This window comes from Primulina huaijiensis, chromosome 13 (genome assembly GCF_012295235.1).
Source record: "Primulina huaijiensis isolate GDHJ02 chromosome 13, ASM1229523v2, whole genome shotgun sequence".
NCBI classification, from domain to species: domain Eukaryota; kingdom Viridiplantae; phylum Streptophyta; class Magnoliopsida; order Lamiales; family Gesneriaceae; genus Primulina; species Primulina huaijiensis.
Window position 1 is genome coordinate 1117914 of NC_133318.1, and position 15581 is coordinate 1133494.

A 15581-nucleotide genomic window follows, 5' to 3' on the forward strand; every position below is an offset into this window, starting at 1 on the left:
TACCATATATAGATTGAATTAGAGTTAACAAGAATATTAATACATTACACTCAAATTTATTATATTTATGTATTATTTACTCAATTTATTTGTTTAACATATTAAAAGTATAGTTTAAATTTAAAATATTTTTTCACACTTAAAATTCATTTTATTCTCACTTGAGTTCAAATAGTTTGAAGCTTCAATTCCATCATTTGCGTCGCGTTTTTTAGAACATTGTTTTATTATATGTTGTATAAATTGTAAAATCTTTCGATTAGATGTATAAAAAAAATGTCAATAATATAGATTTAACCTAAAAGATAAATGTTGAGTCAAACGAATTAAAACACATTAAATTTAATTTTGACAATCTAGAAAAAGAAACATACTAAAACTCTGTGGGGTGGGTTCCTTGGGTTCCAGCAATATACCCCTGCTATACAACAGTAAACTATAAAATTACAGTACTTTGGTTAATGTGTGAGAGGCCCTTTCAGTTGCCAAAGAAGCGGAAATATCAGGCAACGCCAACAGAAGAACCCAGAGTTTGAATCTGCAAAAATAATCAGTTTTTTCAACTTCATGCGATGAATGATATGATCAGTACAGCAGTACTAGATGTTAACACTTTAGAAAAGAATTAACAATTCTGTACCTTATTCACAAGTAAGTTTACTTGCTCTCTGTACATCTCTTTTACATCAGCAATATCGGCACGAAGCTCTTCCAACTTCACATAATATCCAGTTTTATGGGTTAGAACTGAACAGCTAATAAAAACCAAGGTATTTAACAAGCCCAATGCAGGATTTAGTAAATGAAGTGGTCGTCCCCCACAGAAACAAAGTATGAGGAATTTTAGGCAGTTTTAGTAACTACTGCAAGTAGCAAGCACGTGCATGCTTTAAAGTTAATATTCTTTTGGTTGCCTTCTGTTGTTAAATAAAACCAAAGGCTGGGGAAAAAGAAAAGGGAAAAGGTGTATCCTGTGCAGCTGTGCTCGAGGGTATCTATTGGGAGGTAGGGGCGGACCCTGAAGAGAGGACACTGTTGCAAGCAAGGGCAGTCACTCACCACCTCTCAATAAAGAGATTTCTAAGTCGTGTTCAGTTATTCCTAAGATCTTAGTTCGACAAACAAAGAACATTAACCCACCTCAATTTAATGTTTAATAGTTCTTGACTTCACCCCAACTAAATTCTTGGGCCTACAGTAAGCCACAGCGAGAAGTGTGACGAAGGTGAGATGTAACCACGGAGCCATGCAAAGTAGAGGGCTCTTCCCAGACTTGAACCAGTTAATTCTAATGAAGTAATGCCAATCTATATAATATAAAAGTGCGGATGATGGGCAAAGTTTTTCAATTTAGGAAATAATTTTGAAAGCAAGTTATATAAATTTTTAATTAATATATTCGTCTAATAAGACAAGAGATTAAACTCAAATAAATAACAAAATGATTCGAATTAATTTTTTAAAAAAATCAAAATTTTAATCATTATTATATAATTGGTATTTACGTGCATCATACGTGCTTCATGCTAGTGTTCTAAAAAGTACGGTTAGGAAGGAGAAAAATGAGCTACCTCTTCATCACGCTCCCCCATCAATTCCAGTGCTGCAGAGTGTCTCCGTCTAAGTGCCTCTAGTTCTGCTCGTATTCCAGGAAGAGCTGCTGCTTCTTCCTGTAACTTTTCACACTGCAAAATGTGTGACAAATCCATAGGTAAGTAAGTACGTACCCTCATAGAAATGGAGAGGGCCAATATCATACTGGAATCATTGTTACTGTTAAATTTCCTAAAGTAGCACATATATTTGTGATAGTACAACGTGCAAACCAAGTAGGCAGCATGAGAAAAAAGGGCAGATATCCTCTTGGTATCCGGGGGGGGGGGGGGGGGGAGAAAGCCCACAAACCTACCTGTGCAGTCATTTTAACCAACTCCTCGGCAAGAGAGTCGCGGATAGATTCCATGGATGCCTGAAGAGGATAAGGAACCACGATTATGGCACTTGTAACATCAACATGAGCAATGTTGGATGCAAGAATGGTCTCCAATGGTTACTCCACGAATTTGAGTAAATTAATTTCAATGAGTCAGAAACTAACCAATCTAGACATATAAGACGCAAGCTCCCCCTCCTTTTGGCGTAGGGCAGCTTCAAAAGTACTTGATGTCACACTCTTCATATAATATGGACTCATGGTACCTTCTAAAGCACTTCTACGTTCAGGAAAATTTTCAGACGAGTCCAAAGTTGATTGCAGAAAATAGCTTTCTTCCATACTGCTCAAGCTGCTTGCACTTGAAATCTTACGAGACAAGTTTCCTGCTAAGGTAGATTGTCATATGCAGCAAGCGGATAAACATGTGAATTGATAGAACAAATGGGAGATGAAATACCATTTTCAAATGCAGCTGATTTTTGCCGTGCTATGAGGATTTGATCAGGTAAAGCAGAAGATGAAAGGCGAGCAGCCCTTTCCTGTTCCAAACGAGTAGCTTTTTCTCTCTCCAGTTCCTGTGACATTATTAATGAGCTTACACAATAAACTAGTGCATTATTCATAGAATTGTAACATGAAAAGATTAATCACATGGATAAACATTTGGCTGAAATGAATGGGAAAATAAAATGATGCATGTTACCCGTTGCAGAAACTCTTGATGCATCAATGCTTCATGCAAGTCATCCTTGTGTTTTCTCCTGAATTCACTGATTTCTTCTTCAAGCTGTTTAACACGGCCTTCACGAGTGTCAGATTCCTCCTTTAAAGCAAGATATTCCTGCCTATTTTCAGCTGCCCTCTGTCTCTCCTTCTCAAGAGATCTCGTTAGCTGCGTCTGCTCCGCTCTAAGGCATGACAGCTACAAAATATTCATGGCAGACATGATTACTAAAATAAGACTTGTATTGATAACAAATTTAAATAAAATCATTAAAAACCTGAGCTTCAAGAACATTTATCCGTGAAAGAGTTTGTGTTAGACGTTCATTAATAGAACGCTCTTTTTCCTCCGATGCTGCAGCTTTGGATTCTGCTTCCTGCGCAGTTAATAATCAAGATTTCATTAGATGTCTAAAATGCCAAATAAGAGAGAATAAGTTCCGACAGAAACCTGAAGCCGTGAGGTTAATGATCTTTCAACCGCTGCCCAAGCTTCAGCCCTTCTGGCAGCAGTTTCCTGTAGTCAATAGTCAAAGCATAGGAGTGAAGTGTAATCAAACAAAAACCAAGAAATAACACTATCAAACCTGCATAGCTTCAATCTGCCTTAAAAGAGGCCTGGTAGATTCAGGGACTTGTGTAATTAACTCCTCACACCTACGCTCACTTGCCTGGGAACAAACACTTTTATATGACAACAAAAATTCAAAAACTTAATTTCAACAAAAAGATATTGCATCAAAAGGAAAGACTACTTGATATCGCTTTTGAAGATCCTCGATGTCTCTGCGAAGCATATCTTCTCTAAAAACTGCCTGCAACAGCATGAAGAGACAGATTCTTTCATTGAATTAATAAGTGAATTAGAAATTTCAATATATTCATAAAAAATAACCTGCTGCTCTTTTCTGCTCAGAGTTTGCCTTAATTCTTCAAGTGTTTGAACTAGCATACTTTCACGGTCCTCAGCCTCTCCCAGACGACTTTCTAGTTCAGTTCTTGCTTCAGTGTTTGCACGTGCCTCTGCTAATGCTTCAGCTTCCTTTGCGGCGTTCAGAGCATCGGTGTAGTATTCCTTCTGAGTTGCAAGTTCAGCTTGGTGTTTTTCCACTGTTTCTTGAAGCAATTTTTCAGTTTCTGCCTTGTCTCTTTTCATGCTCTCTACTTTGTTCTCTTCTACCTGAGTATAACACAACATATAATCGTAAATTCAAAGGCTTGCAAAAACAAAGGCACAAAATCCCAAAAAAGAAACGGTAAAAGCAAAAAGATAACAAGGTATCAACTTCCATGAGTGATGAATGAAGGAGCAGTGTCATCATTATATTACCGAGAAGAGAAAAGCAAGTGAATATATGTATGACCCAGCCAAGCACCATTAAAATAGCGGTCAGAACCTAGAGATGACATGCATCACAATCCAGCCTAGGCACTGCTACCATTATTCCTATTAAACAATTATGAAAGCAACCAAAGTCCTGGATTCCATTAGGAGAGGATGAAATATAACACAACTAGTTACGCAAATTTAGTGTTAAGCAACACAAACATTAATGCTAATTGCCAATGCAGGTTGAACAGTAATCAGATTCCAGTGTTCTACTCTTTGCAGTTTCAATGGAAAATGTCAACATGATAGAGATCCAATACATCAAGGGTCTACACATAGTTGAGAAAACTATATGACCTGATTACCTGGAGTGAGGATAAAAATGAACAAGCAGCAGAATCATCTTAAGTTATGCAAAATAAACGTAGAAGAGAAAAGCATGAAAGGAATGATATTGTGTAGTCAAGAATCTGTGCTCGAATGAAACTCAATGGAAAATGTCAACATGATAGAGATCCAATACATCAAGGGTCTACACATAGTTGAGAAAACTATATGACCTGATTACCTGGAGTGAGGATAAAAATGAACAAGCAGCAGAATCATCTTAAGTTATGCAAAATAAACGTAGAAGAGAAAAGCATGAAAGGAATGATATTGTGTAGTCAAGAATCTGTGCTCGAATGAAACTCAATGGAAAATGTCAACATGATAGAGATCCAATACATCAAGGGTCTACACATAGTTGAGAAAACTATATGACCTGATTACCTGGAGTGAGGATAAAAATGAACAAGCAGCAGAATCATCTTAAGTTATGCAAAATAAACGTAGAAGAGAAAAGCATGAAAGGAATGATATTGTGTAGTCAAGAATCTGTGCTCGAATGAAACCAAATACAGGGAAAAATGACACACCTGCAGCTTTGTTAGCAATCCTTTCTTCTCTTCCTCAAGTTCTCTGATCTAGCTTCCAGGAAAGTAAAGATGAAGGCATAATAGAACAGACTCATGTTAAAAATTTAACAATAATATCGATCATTATAAATGTGCTTACCTGTGCCCTTAACTTTCTAATTTGAGATTCCTGAGCAGCTTGCTTTTTTGAGAGCTCTTCACCTAAAGTCATCATAGCATGGGGAAAGTCATATCAGTTTCAGCCTAAATTTGAGGATCCATACAAGTCAGAGGACAAACATGAAATATAAGTTTTCTACGGGAAAGAAGACTTCCTCACAAATTTTGAATGTTGTTTCATGCCAAGACCATATAATGGCAAAACAAACCCACTGTTCAAAGTAAATTATCAGAACCAATTCATCAAGTAAAGGCATTGCCAAAAACTGTGCATTAAGGTTTCGTTGGCAATCCATCCTTTCCCAGCTGTCATTTTTTAATACTATTAGTTTATATGTTCTCGTTCCCTACTTATAAACATGAATTAGAGCATATTAAGCAATGGCTAATGCCTAATCACTGACTAGTGCCATGAGTCTATACAGGAACCTGTATCCCTGCAGACACATCCTAGCTACCCCTGTGCTGCTTTCTACTCGAGTGAATGTACATTATTGGAAGATCCATGACTTCAGCAAAGATGACATACATTTAAAAGAGGAATCAGTAGTGACATCCAGCATATTTACAAGAGAATATTGGTTCAGGTCAGGCCTTGGTTCCAATTTGTTAAAATGGATCTAAACCGTTTGAAAAGGTTCACATCCTAGCCATGCTGACAACAAAGGAGCTCTAACCTGGTTATTCGCAGTTTTCTTCAAACCATCCTGCCTAAATGAAGTTTTTGTTTTTAACAAATTAGAAAGGTATGACAATCCTGAAACAAATACCAACCATCATAGACATCAAGCTAATGACATTCAAACTTCTCAACCTTTTTTTTTTTCTAGTCAAACAACTTTTGGGTTGCTCCAAAAAAAATAAAATTGGATGAATGTGATGCGAGAGATGAAGTCATGGGACACGTTGATCCAGAAAGGCCTTGTTCTTTCTTCTGGTATATACTCGTGTGATAGTGAGCCTTTCTGGATCAATGTGGCCCATGTCTTCATGTCTCACATCAGAATGCTTAATGAAGAAAGATTTATTAGGGTAAAAATCAATTAAAATATATCACCTAACATACAAAACGGAATAACTTGAATTGGACAAATGTTGGCTAACTATAGCACGACTGCGGGATTATTTTTTTAATAAGAACTATGATATCATTGATATGCTTGTTCACCTTCGGCCATCACTTGGCTGATTATTTCATCCTTTTCCTTCAAAAGAGCAGCGGCATCACTTTTTTTACTCTGTTCTCTACGCAGTGTATCCCTCTCCTTAGTAAGAGCATACACCTGAAAAATACATGTGAACCACTCTGATTAATCACATCGACCTAAATAAGTCAGAAAAATAAAGACACCGTTGAAGTCGAGAACTCAATAAACCAGCCAAATCTCAGTACACTGGTCACCGTTCAAGAAGAGATTTTAATATCCCTTCACAATATCAGCATTTTAAACTAAAACAGAAACCGATAAAAAAACAAAGGCATTAAACTCATCAGGATTCTACATTTAAATTGATTTTTTTAATAACTATGTTGCTACTTGTAGTTATAAAGATTCATATCATTGATAAGATTCTACAGTTTCTAGCCAAGCTCATCTTTTTCCAGAGAAGAAAAAAAAGTAAGTTATTACCAGAATGGGTGGTTAAAGTTAAAAACGGACAACATGCCTCGTTAAAGTAAATTGATAAAAAGCGCATTCAAGATCAAACCAATTGTTTCGAGCTGTTTGCCAAATCAATAAGAAGTCAATATACCCTGCCTAAATGCCTAAAAAACAGTGCATCTACATGTGGCTTTTCATTTCTCGTTCACCATTTAGAACACACATGATATCATTGATGCATGAACAAGCAGAGTAGCAGAGGTTGAAAAAACAAAAAAATAATAAAATTACAAGCACATCGAATAGTTTCACGGAAGCTCTTCAAGTTATATTGCAACTCAAGTAAGTTAGACAAAACAATGCACAAAAGTACTTCAAAGCTATATATATTTCAACGACGTCAATTATGCATCTACTGGAAGAACTTCCAAGGTTATAGAAATCATGCTTGAATTTCAAACAAGAAATAGCACCTGCAGAGTGTACCTTTCTCTCAAGTGCTGCTACCCTCTGATGATATTCCTCCCGTAGAGACTCAATTTCAGCTTCATTCGTTTTTCTCTGAAAATGCATCCCCCGATTAATAATTTTTATACAAATTTATTCTCGTTCAAAAGGAATTTGGATTAAACTATTTCTCAATTTGAAATGAAACTCCTTCGGTGGTATAAAATTAAAATATCGTTCCTTTTCCAACAGAAAGTAACAGGTGAGAAAGAAAAAGATGAGAACAGAATTCAAAGTTCAAACAAATGACTGAATCTTTAAATTATTGTTCAAGCATCAACTTCAGAAGTTCCACTATGTGTCATCAGATCAGACTATAATCTAAATAAAAAAAGGACAACAACAAAATAAAAGAATATAGCGTGTACCCACCCTAAAATCATCAACCAAAGCTTTTAGCTGCTCATTTTCATTCATCAGCTTTGCAATTTCATCAGCCTTTGCCTGGAAGGAAACAGTGAAAAACAACCAGATTCAAATTTCCTCGAGTATAGAAAATACAGGTTCTCACAGGCAAGACTCTTAACATGGAAACAATTATTGTAAATTACTGTAACTCCTTGTATAATTTATTGTGTAAAATAAAAGGTTCGAATAAACTAGGAATGGTAATTGATGACTGCATGCCACATGATGGCTATCAAAGGAACATGCTACAAATATAAAACATAGTACAACAATGGAGAAAAATAATCCTTCCATCTTCTCACAGTAACAGTACTTAAACCATTTCACCAAGCATTTTTCTTGAGACACTCTGATTTCACTCAGTAAAAACAAATCTATTACAGCAAGCCTGTAATCTATTGAAACATCTCTTGAACAGTAGTTCCTTAAGCATGCAAATGAGATTTGACAAATCCATAACCACTTGCCTTTACCTGATACTCAGAACAAATCAACATTTAAATCCATCAAATAAAATTATTATTAACTTCCACTCCATTTTGTTTGATAGGCGTCACTATTTTCTACATGTTAAAAAATCTACTGGCAGAGAAACACAATGGTCATGCTCAAGTCCAAAGATAAAGCATCACAACTTAAAATACCTGAGCTTGTCTAGCAGCTCCTTGCAATGCAGTTTCCATCATTTTCATTTCCTTCTTCACTTTCTCCAGTTCAGCCACAGAGTTAGTAACTACAGAAGAGTTGCTTCCAGTGCTCAAAGGTTCTTTTACGTCAGTATCGTTCATTGAGTTTGGCTTTAACTCAATTGGTTTAGCAATAGCCTCGAAGTCTGATTTTGATGCCTCGGCATCATTATGCTGTAAAATGGTCAAGTTGTCTCCAGAAACATCTCCAGCATCTCCGGTTTTAACAGGAGAATCAGAAGCAGAAGATTCTAAGCGTTCAACTAGGCCTTCAGGTGACATATCCTGAGCTTGAGTTGAAAAAACTTCAACGGCATCTTCCTGTGCCTTCTGTTTGTCTACTCTCTCAGGCAATCCAGTAGTATCTTCCATTTTAGGCACAGAAGCATTACCTTCAACTTGATCTATAGGACTTGTTGCTGCTGGTTGTTCTGACTCCAAAGAAGATGTTGATTCTTCTTCTGATCTCTCCTCCTGAATTTTTTTTGAAGATTCTGTTTGTATATGCTCAGGATTTTGTTCGGAAGCTTCGACAAAAGTCGTAGGTGAAACCCCCTCTTCTTCATCTTGACCTGCATCAGTGTTATCTTTTTGCTCCTCACTGCTATACTTTATTTCCTCCACTGGTTCTGCATCTACACCTGCTTTTTTTATTTCTTCATTTGCTACTTCTGCAGAATCATTCGCAGAACCATCATCCTCAACTTCTTTATCCTTTAAGAGAGACTTAGACTCTACGGAATCAGGCTGTTCTAATGATACGGCGGTGCTCTCCTCGCCTTTTTGCCCCATAAACCCCATGATGGGCTCAAATAATGCCTTCCGATCTGTCGCGGAAGGCCATAATGCGCTTGATGCTATAAAGCATAAATTAATGATAAATATTGTTTTGATCAGCGCATATGCTCCATAATGATTATAGAGATACAATTTCATTAGAATTGGCTTCATGAGCTTTATAACTAGGAGAAAATTTCAAGAATCTAACTACATGTACTCATCACAGACATAAGCCATCATGCTCCTAAAAACCCTTAATGCCTAGAAGGACCAAAAGGCATTGGTCAAGACCACTTAGGAAGTCACATTGTCCAAGTTAAGATCCTGATTGGCAGCAAGATTTTGTGAAGAGCAGAGGCAAAGCAGGTAATGCAACAGAATTGGCATGAGCAAGTAGTAGTATGGGCTCTCAAAGTTTGTTAGGATCCAAAAGCTATTGAATTTATTTAGGAAACTCATTTCTATAACACTTTATATTGACTTCATATTGCGAGCAAACATAATTGTGGGGTATATGCCTTAACAAACATCATATCTCATCTCCTCACACTCTACACTTTTACCAATTTTTGGAGTATTATTCAAGCTCTAAATTTCTTAGCTGATCCATCACCACTTTAGGTTTTATGATACCTTCCGGTGAACTAATATCACGCGAGTAATTAACATAATGCAAATGCCAGATATTCTAAAATCATTGCGCAATTCTCAAGCTTTTCCACGAACTTACCAACATCACGGTTATCCAACATAGATTCCAGTTCCACAATCCTCAAACATCAAAAGCACATTGTAAATCAGATTCGAAAATTCTATTTGTAAATTTAAGGCGATCAAAAGTTATTGTACCAGAGAATCCATATACAACAAAAAGAAAACAACACGATACCTTCATTGCCGCTACTGGTAGCATCTGATTTCTCCTCGAGCCCAAGGGCACTATCAAAATTCTTCTCAATATTTTTAACACTCTCACTCAGCTTATTCACCGCCCCTGCAAAATCCGGGAAATTCCCCAAAGAAACTTTCCCGCTAAACCACGCCATGATCACAACCACCCAGCTTGATCCAACGATAACCAGTTATCGCATACCGCGCATGTGCAACAAACCCCTACCAGGTTAATCAAAATCCGCAATTAAAACCATCCGCGTCCTCAATTAAGCTATTTTCTCAAAACAAAATTTTAAATATGAAATTTTGCAAACTTTAGATTTGTGAAACGAAACAAATAATTGCTTGATTGAGAGATGAAAGAAGCTTTCAAACCTTGAAGATCTGTGATCTGCAATGGGAATGAAAGGGATCGATCTGAGCTAGGATTAGCAAAAAGAATAATGATGTATAAGAGCCTGGGTAACTAGAATTCAACTTTATTAAAATTTGTATTAAGAATTTTATGATGTAATAATAATTTGAAATATCTTTTTTGCACAATAAATTTTTTGATAAAAAATTCAAATATTTGTAGTAAAAATATGTAATTCTTTGCCAAAAATAATTTAACAAAGAAATTATCAATTTTTATCAAATAAGTTTCTAGATATTGAAATTTGATTATTTGGATTTATGTAAGTGATTAAATAACTTTAATATGTTAATATGTTTGATATCGTAAAATTTTTTTATTATCAAAATTATATTAAAAAAAATATAATATTATGAGTTAAAGTATGTATTTATATATGTATGAGAATAGTTTTATAATTTTAATATTCGAAAAAATAAATTTATTTTATATTTATATCAAGAAAAATTTATATTTTTTGGAGAAAAAAATATTTAGTATTATTTTTAATGTATATAAATAAAATATTGATTAAAAAAATTTTAATAATAATTTACTCAATAAAATATTAATATTTTTATTTTTATATCTTAATAAAAATATTGAACAATTCCGTATTTTAAATTTTATAGAAAGCAAAGTGATAAAGTGAAGATTTAAGAAGTGAGAATAAAAGGAGGATTAAGAATGTATAAAAAATATTTTAGAGAAATAAAATATAAAATTAAGATTTTTTTGAAAAAATATAAGGTATCATAACTTAAAAATTGCTTATAAGCTGTCAAATAATTTATTTCGACGACTTATAAGTTGTTTGTAATTTTTTTAACAAACAAGTTATGATAACTTATAAGTTCTAAAACAATCTGTCTAACAACCACTTACTAAATTTTACATGTATATTTTTTCAATAAATATAAATTTATATCTTAAAATCAAATTTTTTTTTATCTATTTTATTCATTCCATCACAATTCAAAGTCATTGATTATTTATAAATTTAAATCATTTTGGTTGTTTTAGTAAATTATTTTATTAAAATTGTTTCTTAGGTAGATGAAATTAACAAATTTTTATTTGCGGATGTGCTAGATTTTAGGCTCTATAATGTAGTTATATTTTTTTATATGTTTGATTTAGTATTTAATGACATAATGTTTCCATTTTATTAATTTAAATTACTATTAAATTCTTAGTTAAAATAATATAAAGAAAAAAATAGTAAGCATGAATATCTTTTAAAATTACAAAAATTACAAAAATTACAATTTATTTTGATTATTTCCCTAATTTATTATTTATTTTTTTCATTTAAATATTTTTCTCTCAATCAAAAATAAAAAAATTATTTATCAATGTAAAATAACTAAAAATTTTAAAATATATAAAAAAAACAGATAAGTACAAATTATGTTTAGAGTAGGTTTAGTTGGAAAAGTTAATTAACTAAAATTACTTTTAAAAAAAATTAAAAAATAGAATTTTTGGTTAGAAAAGTTTTTATTTGTTAAAAAAACTTAAAATATGTTTTGTTAGCATATAGAATTTCTAGTTTTTGGGTTTTTGTTTTTCCTTTTAATTCTATTTAAAAATAAAAATAATTTTTTTTATATTTATCCAAATTTTAAAACCTCTTCTATTTTTTTAATTAAAAAATTTTAAAAAGCTACATTTATTTAATTATTTTTTAAAGTTACGAATGCAAATTCACTCATAAAATGTGACAAAGTTGATAGTAATTGATTTATTTATATGAGTTTAGTAAGACACTAAAGGCCAACGGATTAGTAACACCACTCAGGAGACCCGTCCTGAAGCCCATTATAGATTTACTTCATGATTGAACATATGAGCCCATATTTATTTATTTGTTTGAAAATAATACCTTTTGTTCCTATAAAATTAAGTTCACAATATCATTTTTTTTTTTGAAACATAAAACATTGATTCATTCAGAATTAGAATTAGAAGTAGCAGAGTACATACTGAAAAGATCACCAACACATATTGGTGTTTCCAACCAAACAAAAGAGCTAGTATAAAAACGAGAATGCTTAGCTAACACATGTGCAATCTCGTTTGCTTGTCTACGAACAAGATGAATCTAGAAATTTGAGTTTACAGATAGTATTTTTTGGCATAGCCCGATAATGCCTCCAAACTCAGTCAACTCCACATTTGTTGGCCTTCACAAACTTGGAAGACTAGCTGTGTGTCCACCTCGAAAAGGAAATATGTGAAATCTGTGTTGCGTATCCATGACAAGGCTTTAAGCAGACCTATTGCTTCTCTTTCTTTCACTCATCGTAGTCCTTTCATCAAAGCTGTTCTGGCCATAATGAATTTTCCCTCCTCGTTGCGCACCACCATGCATATACCCGCGGCCTTTATGTGTTCAAAGAAGGTTGCATCAATATTGCATTTTACAGCACCCGTAGTGGGTGGTGTACAGATGCATAGTGGGTTCCAGCAAGCAGAGGTTTGCGGTGTCTCATTTTTCCGTGAAGAGGCTATCCATTCATATAAGAAATTCTTTGATTTAGTCACCACTTTAGATGGTGAGTCCATTTGATTGTCCCATAGCATAGAGTTCCTTTGCTTCCAGATTGCCCAAAGGACAGTTACGAATTTACCCATCTCCAGGTCACCGAGGGCTTTGATTATGTTAAATAGCCATTCCGAGAAGCCTTCATTAGCTCTCGCTTGAGAGTCAACTGCCCGTATTGTTGGAATTATTTTGTGGGCTCACATAATTTAATTAATTGTACATGGACAAGCTATCTAATAAAGAACCCAATAAAGTGATTTAATTAATTATGGGTTTCCAAATTATTAAATAAATTGGTATGGTCCACCTGATGTGTAGAAAACCAGCCCAATTAGGTCTTCTATGATGGGTTGAAGACTGCTAAGGTTATATAAGGTTATGGTCCCCAAGGCACAGAGATATAACACAGAATACATACGGCACAAGTATTCTAGATCTCTCTCCTTCTCCCATCAAGGGCAAGAATAAGGTGGTCGATTCTCTGTTGACTTGGAAGATCCATAACTCTGACGTTAGATCAATCAATGGATTCTGGTACGTGTTTACTGTTATTCATATTTTCTGATAATTCGACATGAATTCCTGGCGTGTTGTGATATATGGATTTAATCACATAATTTATAGATTTATTTTATTAAATTTCCAACAAGTGGTATCAGAGCCACGTTCATGTTGAATTATGAGAATTTTTTGTTTATTGATGGATCGAAACAGAAAAGTATGTTTTATTATCAGATCTGAGATGATTTTCTTCTCTGTAAATTTTTGGATTCAGATCTGATTTTTAAATTTTTTTGAATTTGGATATGAATACATTCATGCTCTTCGGATGTAGTATTTTCGAATTTTACACCGAAAATTCAGATTTATTTTCGAATTTTTTTAAAATAAAAAATCGGAAATCCCCAAAAATTGAATACTCAAACCGTAGCCTTGAAATCGATCGCCATATGGAATCCAAATCCGGAAATCGAAGGCTCAGGTCGATTCAAAACGTCGGGACGACCACCACGCCACCGCTGGATGCCGGAAAGAGACGGCGAAATGGTTGGAAAATCGCGATGAAGTCGCGCGGTTTCCTTCCGTTTTTTGAGGTTTTCAATCGTTTTTGGGACAAGTAGGTGGTCGGGGATGGTATGGAGGTGGTCGGCCGTGGTGAGCGACCCTGGGTCATTGTCGCCGCCGACTGGTTTGGCCGGAGAAGGTGGCGGCGCGTTTTTTACGGTAGGGTTAGGGTTTTTTAAAATTTTGGGATTTTTTTTGGGTGATTTAAGACTTTGTTTGGTTGTCCAAATTTTGAAATCCAGAATTTTGACCTTTATTAAATTTTGACTTCCGCAATTCTGATTTGTGAAAATTAAATTCGACTTTTTTTTAAAATTTAATTGCATGAAATAAAATTAATATGGAATTATTCATTATTTTATCGTCTTTGTTTATTTCGATAAAATATTTGTGGATGAATAATTATGATGTGCAAATATTTTATTTCTTGCAAATTTTGTCTCCATACTTTATTTGGCCCATTAAAGTAAATTAAATTTTTTTGTGAAAATTTTAAGTTAAGTTGATATCTTGTATCTCAAATTTGGTTAAATTTAGATTTCATGTTAATAAAGTGATTTTGAGATATGTAGATATTGTTAAAGTTCAAAATAAATTGTGTTTCAATTTATGCGAAAAATAGTCGGCCCAAAGGAAGACTATTTTTTGGTCAAATTCCAAACACAATAGATGATTCTAAAGTGTATCTAGATCTATGCAGAAAATAATCGGCCCAAAAGAAGATTATTTTCTGGCCAGATTTTAGATTCAATATATCTTCTTCAAGTGCATTTATATCTATGCGAAAAATAGTCGGACCAAAGGAAGACTATTTTTTGGCCAGATTGCAGACTTAATAAAAAAATGTGTTTATATTTATGCAGAAAATAATCGGCCCAAAGGAAGGTTATTTTTTGGCCAGATTATAAGCACATAATTATATGCTCTTAAAGTGTGTCAAAGCTATGCAGAAATTAATCGGCCCAAAGGAAGATTATTTTCTTGCCAGATTTTAGACACATTATATGATATTAAATTGTGTTAAATTTATGCGGAAAATGATCAGCCCAAAGGAAGGTCATTTTCTGGCCAAATTTTAGCACAATATGTGGTAATAAATATGTGATAATTTTGGATTTATCCATGCATGCAATTGTCGGTCCAAAGAAAGGCATATTGTTGGCCGGATTTATTATCAATATTTAATAACCATGAACAACATTACAGTACTTAATGGCTCAAACTTCAAGAAATGGAAAGAGCATGTTATGATAGTGCTCGGCTGCATGGATTTGGACTATGCACTAAGGGAAGATCGCCCCGCACTTTTGACCAGTTCAGGAACTGCTGATCAAAAGGGTTCTTTGGAAAAGTGGGAGCGATCAAATCGCATGAGTCTTATGATTATGAAACATTCCATCCCAGATACTATAAGGGGTGCAATTCCTGAAGAAAATGATGCCAAAAGGTTCCTTACTCAAATAGCAGATCGTTTCGCTGCAAACGAAAAGGTCGAGACAAGTACTATTCTGACTAAACTTGTCTCAATGCGGTACAAAGAGAAAGGGAACATAAGAGAGTGCATAATGGAAATGTCAAATCTTGTGACTCGACTAAAAGCATTCAAGTTGGAATTGTCGGAAGACATAGT

General features: G+C 34.2%; 1 protein-coding gene across 2 annotated transcripts; it reads right to left on the reverse strand.

The window, feature by feature from the left end:
- Window positions 1-270: 270 nt before the first annotated feature.
- Window positions 271-10405, reverse strand: LOC140991327 (golgin candidate 5). Of its 2 annotated transcripts, none has more exons than XM_073461242.1 (19): window positions 9940-10405; window positions 8229-9127; window positions 7549-7620; window positions 7156-7230; window positions 6234-6348; window positions 5046-5107; window positions 4907-4954; window positions 3555-3839; window positions 3415-3474; window positions 3247-3330; window positions 3111-3176; window positions 2938-3036; window positions 2640-2858; window positions 2394-2511; window positions 2099-2322; window positions 1910-1969; window positions 1572-1685; window positions 641-715; window positions 271-538 (listed from the first exon to the last, which is right to left on the reverse strand). In XM_073461242.1, the coding sequence occupies exons 1-19, from the start codon at window positions 10094-10096 to the stop codon at window positions 503-505; spliced, it is 2868 nt and encodes a 955-aa protein (XP_073317343.1). In that variant the 5' UTR covers window positions 10097-10405; the 3' UTR covers window positions 271-502. The 2 variants fall into 2 exon arrangements, with proteins under 2 accessions (XP_073317343.1, XP_073317344.1); XM_073461243.1 differs by having other exon boundaries at window positions 2099-2319; window positions 9940-10404.
- Window positions 10406-15581: the final 5176 nt, after the last annotated feature.